This window comes from Nelumbo nucifera, chromosome 7 (assembly GCF_055504915.1).
Source record: "Nelumbo nucifera cultivar China Antique chromosome 7, China Antique-T2T, whole genome shotgun sequence".
Classification (NCBI taxonomy): domain Eukaryota; kingdom Viridiplantae; phylum Streptophyta; class Magnoliopsida; order Proteales; family Nelumbonaceae; genus Nelumbo; species Nelumbo nucifera.
The window spans coordinates 26,590,312-26,602,783 of NC_142655.1; the positions used below are offsets into that span (position 1 = coordinate 26,590,312).

At 39.5% G+C, this 12,472-nt stretch overlaps 1 protein-coding gene across 1 annotated transcript; it reads left to right on the forward strand.

The window, feature by feature from the left end:
• Positions 1–2,777: 2,777 nt before the first annotated feature.
• Positions 2,778–11,145, forward strand: LOC104593420 (common plant regulatory factor 1). The gene is made up of 13 exons (XM_010253246.3): positions 2,778–3,128; positions 4,863–4,997; positions 5,510–5,554; positions 5,700–5,798; positions 5,952–6,032; positions 7,092–7,148; positions 7,352–7,491; positions 7,661–7,715; positions 7,822–7,870; positions 8,393–8,601; positions 9,020–9,097; positions 9,222–9,347; positions 10,501–11,145. Exons 2-13 carry the CDS (start codon positions 4,938–4,940, stop codon positions 10,735–10,737), a joined length of 1,236 nt encoding a protein of 411 aa, XP_010251548.1. The 5' UTR covers positions 2,778–3,128; positions 4,863–4,937; the 3' UTR covers positions 10,738–11,145.
• Positions 11,146–12,472: the final 1,327 nt, after the last annotated feature.

Consider the following 12,472-nt stretch of genomic DNA (forward strand, 5'->3'; position numbering starts at 1 on the left):
AGGCTTCACCCCCCAGGGGTGAAAAAAAGGCGTAATCTCTGCTCTCTAGCTCTTTCACAATCTAATATCATTTTCAGCTTGCAACCTAGCGCTAACTTAAGCATCGGAGCGACCCCGCCGGGTAAACAACCCCGGGTTCTCTGGTTCATCTCTTGCAGGGAGCATCCGGATTGCACTACATCATTTGGCGCTGTCTGTGGGAAGCGCTACAAAAAGCTATGTTCTCATCCTCTGAAGGGTTAAGTCCTTTTCTTCCATAAAGCTAAATTCTCACCTTTTAGAAACTAAAAGCTCTCACTTTCTAGTTTCTATTTTTATGAACTCAAAGACTATGCAGGAAGTTGATGGCCAACAGACTAAGCAGCTCTACTGACTTTATGTCAACTCGGATAAAGCCTCATTATTCCTCTTCACGAGGTCCCCTCTACAAAGATGGGCTCTTCGTGGCTTTCGCGGGAGTTGGCGGTCAACAGACTGCATGGACGTCCTTGATGGTCGAGCCTTCCAAGGCTCCCGTGCGAGCTGGCGACCTAAAGTCAGTAGTGCTGCCCCCGTAGGTCGAGCTCCTAGTAGCTTCTTGTAGGAGTAGGTGATCGGCGTCGCGAGGCTGATGCAGTGTAGCCATAGCACTAAAGCACTGAACTGGCGAAGACCTCGGTACCATATAAGACCTAGTCGCCTCTTCGGCATGGGCAAAATCAAGGAACGGATTGCGAGTCGCTCCCAGAGCCTAAGGGACAAAATACCGAACTAGCGAAGACCTCCTCACCATATAAGACCCAATCGCCGCTTCGGCATGGGCAAAATCAATGAGCGGACTGCGAGTCGTTCCCAGAGCCTAAGGAATTGAATCGACGCTTACGAGCTCATCGAATTAGTCGTTTCAGGCCAGAATGAGCAATCTACTCCCTTCGCCGAGTTACTTTCAACTTGGGAGTGGAAGGCAATTGATGAGGGCGGATTTGGCCCTCCAATGACATTGTGACACGTGGCATCTTGGAACAACTGGGTGACACCTGGAACCACTTAGGCAACAACTTAGCCAAGATGATGGTGTCCCGAACTAGCGACCAGGCACAGGCACCGACCCGGCGACTAGCCTTTATGCCGAACTAACGACCTAACTACCAGGCCAACAACTCACTCTAACACACTAAGTCCGCAACGGATTGAGCTCGGATAACCAGACCACCTTGGGACAAGACTACCTCGGGACGAGTATACCTCGGCGCAAGGTCACATCAAGACCACCTCGGTCCCAAGGCACTTCGCCATTCATATCAGGTCAGATCTAAAGAGCACAAGCTCAGGCAATGATGATCGACCACCGCATGGCAACCCTAGAGATCTCATCACCATACTCCGCGTCTTACGGGATCATACCTTGTAACGGCTAAATATCATCTCTCCACTCCCCGATTCAGGGGGAAATGGTCAGCCTTACTGGTTGGTAGCGTTATCCCCAACTAACACGAAAACGGATCCTGTAGCAACGAGAATTCCGGAACTACTCCACCGAACCCGCAAGGACTCCAGTATATAAAGGCTTCACCCCCCAGGGGTGAAAAAGAGGCGTAATCTCTGCTCTCTAGCTCTTTCACAATCTAATATCATTTTCAGCTCGCAACCAAGAGCTAACTTAAGCATCGGAGCGACCCCATCGGATAAACAACCCCGAGTTCTTTGGTTCATCTCTTGCAGGTTCATCGAGCCCATCATTACCGGTAGCCAGATCATCTCTTGCACAGCCGGATTGCGCTAATCAGTTGTCTTTATCCACCGCCTAATTTCAAAACACCTATTCTACCCTCATTTGAAAGAAATGCTTTTTTAGGAACATTCATAAGCTGCTTATTTACTAAGTACTTTTTTAAAAAGCCTATTTAGAATCAATAAGCACCCCAAACATTGTCTAAATGGACTTTTAAATAAGCACATTTTGAATGTTTGGTGTGATGTTCCTAAATGGGCTTTTTCTTTATAAAAGTACAAAATTTCATGCTTTTTCACCAAATTCTATTTTTGACTTTTTGAGATGCTTTTGGTTTCTACAACGTAATAAGCCGTAAAAGCAATTATGAGAAACCCACCCAAACACCCCCTATTTTGGGAATTCCATTTATATTTTTTACGAGCCCTTTCAAACATACTTTATGTTAATGAATGATAGTATGATTCTAATCTAGAGGGTGTTTGGCACCGGTGCGTTGCATATCCGTTTCAATTCTGCTGATGTGGATTTACTGCCACATCAGAAAAAAAGAATCGCCCAGAAAATTCTCGATTTTTTAGCATTTTCTCAAAAAACGTTTTTCCATTGGGATTCGCAAATCACCATTTGCACTTCGCAGACAAAACGAGAATTTAACGTTTCTTGAATCGCCCCCTGATTCAAGAACGCCAAATCCCACGTGGTCCCAGTGGGATGAGATCTTAACTCAACAGAAGCCAATTTGGTCCCCTTAATCCGCGCGGACGCCAAAGGCCTTATTCATTCTGGTTAAATCGTTCCTTCTTTTTTTATTGTTAAAAGAAAACAACCACGTAAGCCACATGACCGAGGGGATTAGCTGGCTCAGTAACCCCAACTACAACACTGAATCGATTATTGACTAGACACGTGTACGGCACAAATGGCACGGAATAAATTATTGGTCTCCACGAATATCGACGGCCAACTCAACTACCACCATAGGCTCCGTATATACATGTTGTATTTACACTCGGATATAAAGACACGTGTTACATGACGTGGCTATTGCATTGGCGTCCCTCTCCTTCTTCATCCCTTCCTCCTCCCCCCACCTCCCCCCCTCTCTCTCTCTCTCTCTCTCCCACTACGCGCTTGATAGCAATCTTTCTCCGTTCTTCTTCTTTCCTCCTTTTTCCGACCAGAGACAGAGATGGAGAGAATGTGGAAGAAAGAATGGTAGCTCATAGTTGAGGTTCGAGTTACACCTTTTTTCCCGCTAATTTTTTTCTAGCAATTCTCCTTCCGCCGTTGAAGACAGTTCAAAGCCGGGAGTTTCTGCGAAATCCTTTTTTCTTATTTGTTTCAAAGGTGTGGAGACGGAACCTTGGAGAGATTTCTCACAGTTCGAATCGGGCTTCGCATTCAAGAATTTGAGGTATGCTGATTACAAGGTTTAATTCGCTGATTTTTCATTTTGCAAGTTTTGATTTGCAGATGGTAGTTGAAACATTGAATTTGGAGCTGATCGGGATCTCTGTTTCCTTTTTTTTTTAACAATTTCGAATTGATGATTATAGTCCCTATATTTATCTGTTTCTAGAGTTAAGGGGAAAAATAACTACGGAAATGAGAAAAGATAGGTGAGTCAAGTGACTAACAGAGGTTTCCAAGTATCGGCAGAAAATAATAAAAATTATTAAATGAATAAGATCTACAAGGGCAAGAAAAAGAAGGCAGGAAAACGGAGAGGCACTGAGAAACAGGATGTAAGAGGAGATTACTTGGTTAACGGATAATAGAATTTGATGTTGATTATAATTTTGTTTCTCGAAGCAAAAGAACTCATCCAGTATTCTGTAGAGATTTTACTTTTTAGAAAAAAAAAGGGGGAAAAATCTAGGTGTTTTTTGTTTTTTATTTCCATGTACAAGGCTACATATCTCCCTCATTTTTCTCACACGTTGGCATCGTTTGGTGCTCGATGATCTGTAGGTAACTAGGTATGACTTCCTTACTGACCATGGGGCTGTGAAAAGGCACTAATACCCCTCTCCTTTTCCAAAAATTATGTTTGGGCTTTGGATCCTGTGCTTCTGCTTCTTTCCTTTCTCCTGATGTTAAATTCAGTACCTTTTATTTCTCTGCTAGGGAGAAAAAATACCCTGGATAACTTATATTTCTACTTCGGTGCGTTTTCTGAGTTCCGATCAAGCTTCAACTGTAGAAGGAAGATGCCACAATGATAGCGTTATAGGAAAAAATTTAGAAAAATCCCGATTTTCCAATTAAGAAAAGGAGAACCAAATGAAGATTGAAGACCCTCTGATTAATGGGCTTGGGTTGATATTTGACCAAGCAGTTCTTGCTGATTTTCTCTTAACAGAACATGGTAACGTTCACATTATTGAGGTTTTCACCCTATGCTGCAGCGGAGAGTTCCATTTATCCGTCAGAATGCACCCTCACCTGAAAATGCAAAATGTTAGCAGGGAAAATCAAATATCTAATTACATTTTGTTATGTTAATTCTGTCCTCAAAGTTAGATGGAAAAACTTAGAAGAACTTAATGGACTCTTTCCGAATATTAGAGAATTATACCAGTGCAGTTTTCAACATCTTAATTATTTTGTTTGTTTTATGGGGTTCACTAGTTTGATATGAATGCTGAATACGCTTATATTGACATGGTGATGGTGTGCATCTAATAAATCTGGGTAAAATTTATTTATTTATTTCATGGGTTAATCTTCACCAACCAGGCTGGATATCGTTCAAACTAGGCAGTTCTCATTGCAACTTTTATCTTTACTGGGACTTTTTAGCAACAGGTATTATCTTAAGATTAGGATGCAGGCCTTTGCATGATCTTAGAGGAAGGGGATTGATTTGTTGTGATAAGATTTTATTGGATCCTATTTTTAGTATTCTTATCCAACGTTCATGTATATTTTCTTAGTGAGGCATGGTTTTCTCTTTTGGTTATTTACCATCATCATTGCCATAGTCTTTACTGATATTGGTTTCACCATCATCTATGCTTTCTCCCACTTATTCATTACCATTTAGCTTTCCTAGATCCTCCTATTACATCTTCTATTTTTGTTTGGTCAATTCAGTTTTGATATGGTTACCTCCACTGTAGCTGACATCGATTTCAATATGATGCAGAGAATAGCTTGCTTCAATAAAGGGTTTCAAAATCTGTTGTGGAGCAATTAACGTTTTCTGCTGTGGAATTTGATCATGGGAAACAATGAAGCTGCAACACCTCCCAAGTCAGAGAAAAATTCTTCACCTGCACAAGTGAGCTGACAAAATTATTGGATGGTTTGCTTTTTGTCTTTATTGATCTTGTTGGAGAATAATGTTTCTTGTTCCAAGTATTGTAAATGTGTTGAACCTTGTTGGATATGGAAATTGATCTGTAATGGCTGCTTATTGAACTAGATGTTTATTTTTTTAACAAAACAATAAAAGCAATTTGGCTACATGACCATTGGGATTCTTTGCTGGGATTCCTTGTGGATGTCCATTTTCTTTGAAACAATTTTTCTTATGTTTTTCCTTCCAAATAATTTAGTGTTTGATATTTTTATCTTCATCTATAATTGGAGGAATTGCTGTTTTGTTTTTAGAAAGATTATGATTGCAAACCTCTTAAACAATTTATTGAAGTGATTTAGGACATGTTAAGAGGAATTAAAGGATGAACTTTCACATTAAGAATAAAACTTTGACACCTATTTTTGGTTGATCTTTTTTTTATTTTTTTTATTTTTAGTGTCTGAGATTAGTCATTCCTTTTACATTGGCAGGAGCAAACCAATATTCATCCGTATCCTGATTGGGCAGCTATGCAGGTTAATTATTCATACATGTGTCTTCCTCTCTCTTGGGAACAATTTTGTACTTTCATCCTCTTTGAAATTGATTAAACAAGATAAAATTTATTTGTTAATTCTCATGAAATTATCAATGGTTCATGGTGGTTTTCTACATTTTCAGGCGTATTATGGTCCTGGTGTCACCTTACCACCACCATATTTTAACCCTGCTGTCACATCTGGTCATGCTCCCCATCCATATATGTGGGGTCCGCCTCAGGTATTATACTAAGGATCAGCTCCTTCAATTTCTTTTGCCCCATTAAATTTCTTCCTATCTTGCATAATTTTTTTATGTTTGAGAGGGAAGCCCCACAAAAAATATATTTTATTGGCTGTGGTGTTTTACAACTTGATGTTTTTGTTGTCCCAGCCTCTAATGCCACCTTACGGTGCACCTTATGCGGCAATATACCCACATGGAGGTGTTTATGCTCATCCTTCAATTACTTATGTAAGTCTGTTTTAAACTCCCTACAAAGGAGGGTGAACCTTTGATTGCAAGAAAAAAGCTTATTTAAGTACAATTTGATAGTTTGAGGGGCCATTTGAGAGTCACTAAGCTGAACTGACTGACTTATTGCTTGGTCATTTAGTAGATTAATATAGTCATATGATAAACTGTTTGGGGGTACAGTAATCAACCCAACATGTCATTCAGCAAGTGAGGATCACAACTTGCTTAATGACATATTTAGCAAATGAGAAAGTAATAGGCCATTCAGTTCGGCCACTTCAGCTGTTATCTAATGATCCCTGAATTATTTCACCACAATTAAGAGAATAGATAGATTCTTGTAACTATACTACTGCCATGTAAAAGCTGAACCAGTGCCTTCAAAACCTTCTCAAGAAACCAGAACCGAAGGAATAGTCCAAGGACATTCACATATAGGAGTATCTCAGGTTTGGGGAAACAGGACATGAACACAGGTTTGGAACCCGATAACCTGCTCCCTGTTCCATTTTTCAAGAAATGAGGACCAGTCATTTAATGGACCCTAATTGAAATCATGGTTGTGCCATTAAATTCCTGTTTCCCCAGACTCCATGGCCCTAATATGGGTCTTTAGGCTTGCCATCTGTCCCATGTTTTAACTGTCTGAGCCCACCATCTAATGGGGTCTTCCTTGAAGATCTCAGCTAAAGATTTGGAGATCCAGAGAGGATTACGACCTTCTGATTTTTACTGCATTTAATTGGATGGTAGAGAAAAGCTTCCCTTTAACAAAAAAGAAAAGCTAAATCAGATGGTTAAACCTTATCTAATTAGGCTGATTTTTGGACTAGCTATTCTTTCAGTTAAGAATACATCCAGTGGTTGGTCTAGATTCTTTTGACATGGGTCAGGTGGAAAGTTATGGGGGTCTCAGGCCTGTCCCACGTACAGGTCCTGTGTCCCCAGACCCGAGACACTCCGGTAAATAAGGTTAATCTGCACATTAGACGTAACAATCTGTAAACAGTGTCCTTTCTCTCTTAAAGGATTTATTAATTGTTTGTTGTGTATCAGGGGTCACATCCACATGGTCCTGGGTTTCCACCATCACCTGTTGTGAGTGAAGTCATGGTACTGAATATTTCTTTGAACTTGTTATCTCCATATCATAATATCATATGATGTATTCACGTTAGTTGAATGATGTGATATTTCTAGAACTTTGGAGGTAGTTTTTTTTTGGGTCATAAACCTTGGAGGCAGATGATAGCAAAGAAACTGTACCATCTGCCATGTGCCAGATGTTGGATCTGACTGTCATGACTGTGATGCAGGTTGCAACCCCTGTAAGTGTAGAACCACCTGCCAAATCATCAGGTAGCAAAGATCGTGACTTGATGAAGAAATTGAGAGGACTAGGCAATGGTAATGCTGAAGGTGCTGCGGAAGGCGCAACTAGTGGGTTGTCACCAAGGTCTGTTAATCTAATACCATTATACTGGTGCTCATATATGATATATAATACACCCTTCAGTGGGCGCAACCTGGTAGATCTCTTAGGACAAAAATCAACCATTAGAGGAAAGTGTGTTAAATACTTATTTGCTTGGCTAACCCTTGAACTTCTATAATAACGTGTGCAGTGCAGAATGCGGTACAGATGGTTCAAGTGATGGGAGTGATGGGAATACTTCAGGGGTATGTCTTTTATGCTACTTATCATTTTTCTTGGTCTGTTAAAGTTGTTATACTTATTTATGAAGCACAGAATTTGCAAATCTTAAATATGGCCTTCTATATGCAGGGGGACAAAACTGAGAGGAAAAGAAGCTCTGATTCGATTCTATCTGCAGGTATATCCAACTCACTGAAATTTCATGGGATTCTATGCCTTACTGAGAATATAATGAAACTTAAGTTTTTTTTTCTATTTAAGAAATATTTATTTATCATCTTTGGTAAGGGAGGAAGTATTTGGTAGGCCTGGTGAAAAACAGAAAGCATTTGTAATGATGCGTTTTAGGGATTATTGAAGGGAATGGGCCTGTGGGTCTTGCTACTGCTGTTGCTCTTGTCCCCTTCATAAACAGTATGGAATTTTTCCCGAATGCACGTGTCTGTTGTTGAGATGCGTCTTAATGGATGTAGGTGCAGTTTAGTGCTTTAATACCATCTCCAAAGCGGTGCATTGATCAAACAGTCTATGTCAGTGATAATGCACACCTTGTATCACTGTTTTTTTTGAAAACAAAATACCATTACACATATCATTTCTACAAAATATTCTTGTTTTTGGGTGTACTGCTCTTTCTTTAATATGTAATTATCCGCTTTCATGTCTGACTTGTTTTTCTTTTCAATATTTATGCAACCAGGCTCAGATGGGAAGGTTGAAACACCAGCAATTTCCATGCCAAGTGCACAGGTAAATGCAGCTTCCAGTGGAGGTGCTATCAGTGTTGCAGGAAAAACAGTTGGAATTGCACCTTCACCTGGCATGACCCCGATATTTGATTTCAGGGGTCTCCGTAATGGGAAAGCAAACACCAACACAGTAATTGCTCCTCCTGAACTCTGGGTGCAGGTATTCTTTGCTTATATTGTTCTTTCTCCTTTCTGGGCACCTATCCATGTTATTGCCATTAGGTCTTGCCTATGTGAACCACACTCAATCAATAATCAATATTGATCATGTGAAATGGTCAAGAAACAGACTCTTTTAGGATTCTGTCTTGAATCTAGTTTGATAGAATCAATGAAAGTTCTGGTTATAAGAAACATGACCATCTCTATGGAGTTCACTTGCTGCAATTTGAGTCAAATAATTTTGGGCCCTAAACCGAACAGGATTCATGTAGCCAATTCCATATAGTTGGGACAAGGCTTAAATATTGATGAATGGTTTTGGACTCAACTAAAATATAATTTCCTTTCCTTTTATTTAGTTTCTTTGCTCAGTGATGTGTTGATGCTTTCTTCCAATGACTATTTATCTTTACAAGGATGAGCGGGAGCTAAAACGGCAGAGGAGGAAGCAGTCTAACAGAGAGTCTGCTAGAAGGTCAAGGTTGAGGAAGCAGGTAGGGGAAGAACATGAATATGAGCCTTTTCTGACTTTAGGTTTCTTGCATTCATTTGAAGCTTTTACTGTCACTCTATGAGATGACCATATCACAACTTACAAATGCTATTCTTGTGTTCCAGGCCGAGACTGATGAACTCGTGATGAAAGTTGAATCCCTGACTGCTGAGAATATAGCTCTTAAATCTGAAATAAGTCGATTAACACAGAGTTCGGAGAAAATGAGGCTTGAAAATGCTGCCTTAATGGTAAATTCTCCCATCGCATTTGACTTCATATCTATGGATGCAAATGTAATCAGCAAAACTTGGCTTTCACAGAAAAAACTTTGTGGCCAGCCAATGATATATCATTTTATTAGTGCGCTACATGAAATGGTAAAAGAGAAAAATAGAAAATATTTTTTCAGGGGCAGCCAATAGATACCCAAAGGACACGATATTAGATGGTTGCAATGTAGCTCCATAGGCGTGGTTTGAGGCGAGAACATGGCCTCTCTTTAAGAGCTAGATGGTTGCAGACTTGCAGTGTTGACCTTCCAGTGGGCGGCAGCTTTTTGATTAGACTACGGTTTCACGGATTGGCCAACCATGTCTTACGTGATACTTCGTGCCAGCTCTGTCCACATTATTTTTAACAAGTGGATGGTTGCTTAGGTCTTCTCTCTTATGTAAGCTACTCATACCCACTAGGGTCTGAGGGTGGTCTGCACTGTAGATATTCTATGGGTTGCTTGATTCTGAAACAAGCTACACCCATTAGGTGTTCTTAAGGATTAGCTGAAATTGATAGTTGTTTTATTGGCTGTGGGACCAATCATTTTACACCACAACATCTATTAATTACCAGAAGCACTCAATATCTCCTAATTATGGCTGGTGTGGAGCAAAATGATTGATCCTAAAGCTAGTAAAACAGTTATAAAATTCGACTAATCTGCACAAGAAGTATGCAATTTCTCTTCTAAACCAAAATCTTTTTGGTCAGTTTACACCATGGTAAATTGGATAATCACTATTTATATTGTAATAACTGAAATGTTTTTATTTAAAATTTTGCTAACAATACATCCAAGTCACAGTGCAGAACGAGTGTGGTGTAGTTTCAACTAAACCACATTGAGACCAGTAGATTCAAACAAACAATAGCTTACCTTAAAAAGATCACATTACCAAACGCTCTCCACGTTTCTTTTTTTTAGCTCCGTGCTTTGATCAGGATTCGTGTAGCCTTGATTCCAAGCATGGCTAACCCAAATGGTTTGGGAATTGGGATTGAAGTTGAGTGGAGATCTCTGTGCTTTGATCAACTGGATTTCTTTGTAGTGCAATAATATTGTCGAGCCATGTATCACCCACCTTATTCTGCATATTGAAGCTTATATTGGTTTCATCTTTACAGGAGAAACTGAAAGATGCAGAACTAGGACAGACGACGGAAGTGGTGGCCAATGATACTGAAGCCCGCGAGGATCCACCAGTTAGTACAGAGAATTTCTTATCCAGGGTAAACAACCCAGCATCTGTTAGTATAGATGATCGGAGGGATACTGAGATCCACAAGAACTCTAACTCAGGTGCTAAGCTCCGTCAGCTCCTAGAATCCAACACTAGGACTGATGCAGTCGCTGCTGGGTGATGGAATGAATTTGGGCCGGTCTCAAGGTCCAAGTTTCCTATTACTTCTCATTGGATCATGTAATTTTGGCAAAATTTATAAAACCCAAAATTACTCCTAACAGTAACTACTGAGGTAGGATAAGATAGGAAGGATGCAGAAAAGCGGTGGTCTTGAGGAGCAATCTCTTGTTAGCGATGGGGAGCCCTCAAATTTTCACTTTTGTAAGTTTTAGACTCTGCAGCATTAACTAATTTGTGGTCACATGTTGGGGATATAAATTAAAACTGATGTACATCGAAGAGGTTTTATTATAAGCTCTAATGCCGTAGTATTTTATGTAAATGTCTCCCCTTGGCTCTTCCTAAATCCAGATGTAATAGAGCGGGTTTGGTATGAAATGACAATTAAGGCTTGTATGGTTTTACATTTTTGCTCTGTTTCTTCGGTTGTTTATTGCATTGCATTGCATGTTAGAAGAAGAAATAAGGCTGTTGGTTTGGAAACTCTGCGGAGAGTTGTAGCTTTGTATGAGTCGGGATTTTCTACACATGTTTGAGTTGAACTTGTGCACTTGTATTCACAGATATCATTACACGTTTTAATGGTTACTGGTTTAATTCGTATCAATTTTCCATGCAAACATGTTCTTAACTAAACAGTTTTATCCACTGCAATCTTTGTGGATATCATGCTTTTCTCTGTAATTTCATTGAGATAAAAAGAGAATGAGCCCTTCCCTTCTTGCTTCTTATTGCCCTTTGCTCTTATCTAAAAAATCCTTCTCACATTCATGTTACACGAGGTCTGCTGCATTGCTTCCTTTTTTCAAGGATGAAAGGAGCAAACAGCAAAACTCAGTCTACTGAGTTAGAGGAAGTAATGCTTTTCTATTTCATCCTTCCGAGCTCCTCTCTTCTTCTAAGCATTGCTAAATGATATCCACTGCAATCCCTGCAGAATTGCTTAAGAAAGTGATATCATGTTTGCATGATATCTTCAAAATTGCATTGCTCGGAAGGATGGATACAGCCCTTCTTTTTCCAAGCATTGCTTGGAAGCAATGGAAGTAGGTAATAATCCCTGGTTACTTGTTCTTCGTCTTTTGGGCGCTCGGAGGGAAGGAGCAGGATTGAAATCATCTACATATATGAAGAAACCTGTCATTAGAGACTGGTAATTACTTGTTTGTTCGTCTTTTGGGCGCTCGAAAGGAAGGAGCAAGATTGAACTCATCTACTTGTATGGAGAAACCTGTCATTAGAGAATAAATTTCATGGCTTTGATTGATTGATTACATAGTTTGACACTTGTAAAATTAGCTTTCTAAAATTTTGAACTTTCCTACCATTATTTTATTTTTTATTTTTTCCTTCCCTCTTTTTTAACTTGTCCTACATTGGAAGCTTATAAGACCACTTTCAGGTATACTTGTATTTCTTAGAAAAATGTAGAGTGGAAAATATAAACACACATTACCAGCGCAATGTGTGCATGCATGGTTTGCATAAGAATGCAATGTGGAGGCTTCATTGTAACCATTGATTTTCAATTTTTATCCAATATTCAAAATTTGATCAGGTGTGATTAATTAACATAATTTAAATTTTTACAATTGACAAAGAATAGTCATTTAATTCAAATTATAACTCCACAAGAAGCATCTTCATAAGAGACTTGAAAATTTTTCATAATGACTTTTTATAAAATCTATAAAAGGTTCAAGTGAAGACGTTTTTAAACAGTAATTTTCTTG

What these genes read in the sequence shown, in the direction of transcription:
- LOC104593420 (XM_010253246.3), top strand. Translation starts at nt 4,938, where the DNA reads ATGGGAAACAATGAAGCTGCAACACCTCCCAAGTCAGAGAAAAATTCT. An exon ending in AAAATTCTTCACCTGCACAA is followed by an intron (nt 4,998 to 5,509) that starts GTGAGCTGACAA and finishes TTACATTGGCAG; the next exon opens with GAGCAAACCAATATTCATCC. An exon ending in ATATGTGGGGTCCGCCTCAG is followed by an intron (nt 5,799 to 5,951) that starts GTATTATACTAA and finishes TTGTTGTCCCAG; the next exon opens with CCTCTAATGCCACCTTACGG.